General features: G+C 65.2%; 2 protein-coding genes across 2 annotated transcripts; both read left to right on the top strand.

Annotated features, from left to right (window-relative positions):
- Positions 1–24: 24 nt before the first annotated feature.
- On the top strand, positions 25–192 carry MNEG_15420 (hypothetical protein; the record flags this gene model as incomplete). Its single annotated transcript, XM_014036110.1, has 1 exon — positions 25–192. A coding segment is annotated over one exon (168 nt), but the record flags the coding sequence as incomplete, so codon positions are not given.
- Positions 193–776: 584 nt separating this feature from the next.
- Positions 777–2,195, top strand: MNEG_15419 (topoisomerase (DNA) II binding protein1; the record flags this gene model as incomplete). The annotated part of the gene is made up of 5 exons (XM_014036109.1): positions 777–1,010; positions 1,180–1,257; positions 1,430–1,617; positions 1,827–1,928; positions 2,114–2,195. The coding sequence occupies 5 exons, from the start codon at positions 777–779 to the stop codon at positions 2,193–2,195; spliced, it is 684 nt and encodes a 227-aa protein (XP_013891563.1).
- Positions 2,196–2,536: the final 341 nt, after the last annotated feature.

Below are 2,536 nucleotides of genomic sequence, written 5' to 3'. Positions count from 1 at the left end.
CCCTCATACGACGCGGGCGGCGAGCGCGTCCGCGGCCGCGACGACCGCGGCGCGTCGCCGCCGCTGCGGCGCGAGGCGTCGCCGGCGCGGCGCGAGCGGTCGCCGGCGCGGAGGGAGCGCAGCCGCAGCATGGACCGCGACGAGCCACGCGGCGGCCGCGGGCGCTCGCGTGACCGCTCGCCGCTGCCGTGATCACCTCACTGCCTGTGCGAGGAGGGGCGGGATTCGGGGGCCTGCGCTGGCGAGGGCGGGGCTTGGGTGTGGCGGGTGCGGGCGACGGTTGCAGCGTGGCGCGGCGGTGGTGTCGTATGGCTCGTAAGAGCGTCCTTGGGACTCTAGGATGTGGGTGGCAAGCAGGATCTGGAGGATTGCCAGAGCGAGGTGGCTGCAACCATCTGGATGATGGCTTCTGCTCGCCCTGCCGTGAACGTCACACACATGTGAATGACTCAACTCAAGACGTATTTTGTAACATCCATGCATTTGGGTTGAGAAGGAGACCTGTCATGACTTTGTTGGAACCTGGCGGGGATGGGGTCGCATGGCAGCATGTGAGCACGAGTGGAGTGCTCTCTTGCAGTGCAAAACAGAACAGCAGCTGCGGTGGGACTTGCATGCCTGACATGCTCTAGCTCGCTGCTAACCGAAAATGAATCTTGAACTGCTCTCTTGATTTTACAATGCTTTTCTCCGAGCCCCTAAAAGCCTGATTTTTGAAATGAAAATGATCTGGCGGGTTTTCACAGAGGTATCCTCCAAATAAAAACACTTGAGTGATGGGATCGGCTAGCGCCTCGGCTGGCAGCTTGCAGGAGACGGGCCGTAGCAGGCCGCAGCATGGCGCATTCCGCGAAACGACGGTGCTGGTGTGCGGCCATACACCAGAGCCGGAGGGCAACCGGCTCGCCGGAATGGTCCGCGACATGGGCGGCAGCACGCAGGCCCGCTTCCACGCCAAAGGGCTGCCGCATGTCGTGGTTTGCGGCTGCACGCTGGACGAGGGCTACAGAGTGAGAGCAGGGGACGGGGGCGCGGTCCGAATCAAGCGCCGACGGACGCCCAGCTGAGGCTGCTTTTGAGGGTCGCAGTTCATACAAATGCCCCCCCCCCCGCCTACAAAACAGCATGCGAATGGACCTGTGCACATGCATACACATGCGCATGCGGCCGCTCTCGCAGGCCCTCATGCGGGTGACGTCCCAGGTGCCGGTGGTGACCAAATCATGGCTGGAGGCGTGCTGGGAGCAGCAGGCGCAGGTGAGGAATGCAGCCAACCACCTTGACTCAGAGAGACCCGCACTTGATGATGGCACGCAGCCCGCATTTTGGTGGCCTCCACCAAGCCTGAGCAAGCACACGAATGCGTGCACGCCCCCAGAGAACCCTGTGCAGCGCACTTTGCACGCCTCCTCACTCTCACATTCCGCAGGTGCCCGTGGACGGCCACCGCGCGGGCCCCTTCACCGGCCTGGTCATATGCACCACCAACTTCAACATGCAGCAGCGCCAGGCGGTCGAGGCGGCGGTGGTGCAGGGTGGGGGCGTGTTTTCGCCGGAGCTGCAGAAGGGCGTCTGCACCCACCTGGTCTGCGGCAAGCCCGACGGGCCAAAGTACAAGTGCGGCCTCCCTGCATGCGGGCCGGCGGGAGCGGGATTGATGCCTGCGCCACGCCTGCGGAGTGGATTGTTGCATAGCGCCTTGCAGAGCCTGGCAGCTATGTCTGGGTGAACGGGAGGGCCTGGGCAATCCAACTTGACGCAAGGCCCTCGATTGATCTGGGCCTGAAGCCGCCCACGGCCCCCCAACCGCCGGTTTGCTCCCGCAGCGCGGCCAAGAAGTGGGGCTGCATACGCATCGTCAGCCAAGAGTGGCTGAACCGCTCCCTGCAGCAGGGGTGGCCCGCAGATGAGGCGCAGTGGCCCGCCAGGTGCGGCCAACGGAGCAGCTGCGGCTGCTTCCACGTGCTGCAGGCGTGCGCACGCCTTCTGCCGGCTGCGTGGTGAATGCTCCCGTCTGCGGTTGCCAGCGGTTGCCAGCAAAAGCAAGCTCCCTCCTGTGGACAGCTGCCCCGCGTTGACCAACCTATGTTCCCCCTCAACCCTCCTGCTGCAGAGACACTATCCTCGCCTCGACAGGCTCAGCAGCGGCGCCCGTGATGCCAGGCCCCGTCGTGGCGGCGGCGGTGACAATGTGAGCGCGTCGCAGCGGCTGCATGGGCGCATGCTGGGCCGCGAGCTTCTCTGTGTGTCACCAGGACAAACGCAAGGGTGGAGGTGCGGAGCACCTGCGCTGGCTGCCATCTGGAATAGTGCAGGTTGTCCATCAAACCCGTCCCCTTTTTACCACCATCTCTGTCCTTGCTCTGCCGCCGGCAGGGCTCCGCTCGGCAGCGACGCGTTTGAGCGGCCGCAGGCCGCAGCCCCCAAGCAGCCCGACGGCCTAACACAGTGGCAGCAGCAGCAGCAGCCGCAGCAGCAACAGCAGCAACAGCTCCACAACCGAGCGCGGTCCGCGTCGCCCGCCCCCAGCGGCGGG

Source organism: Monoraphidium neglectum (genome assembly GCF_000611645.1).
Source record: "Monoraphidium neglectum strain SAG 48.87 unplaced genomic scaffold scaffold05310, whole genome shotgun sequence".
Lineage (NCBI taxonomy): Eukaryota > Viridiplantae > Chlorophyta > Chlorophyceae > Sphaeropleales > Selenastraceae > Monoraphidium > Monoraphidium neglectum.
Note: the sequence above shows the minus strand (reverse complement) of the source record. Positions and strands in the feature narration are given on the sequence as shown.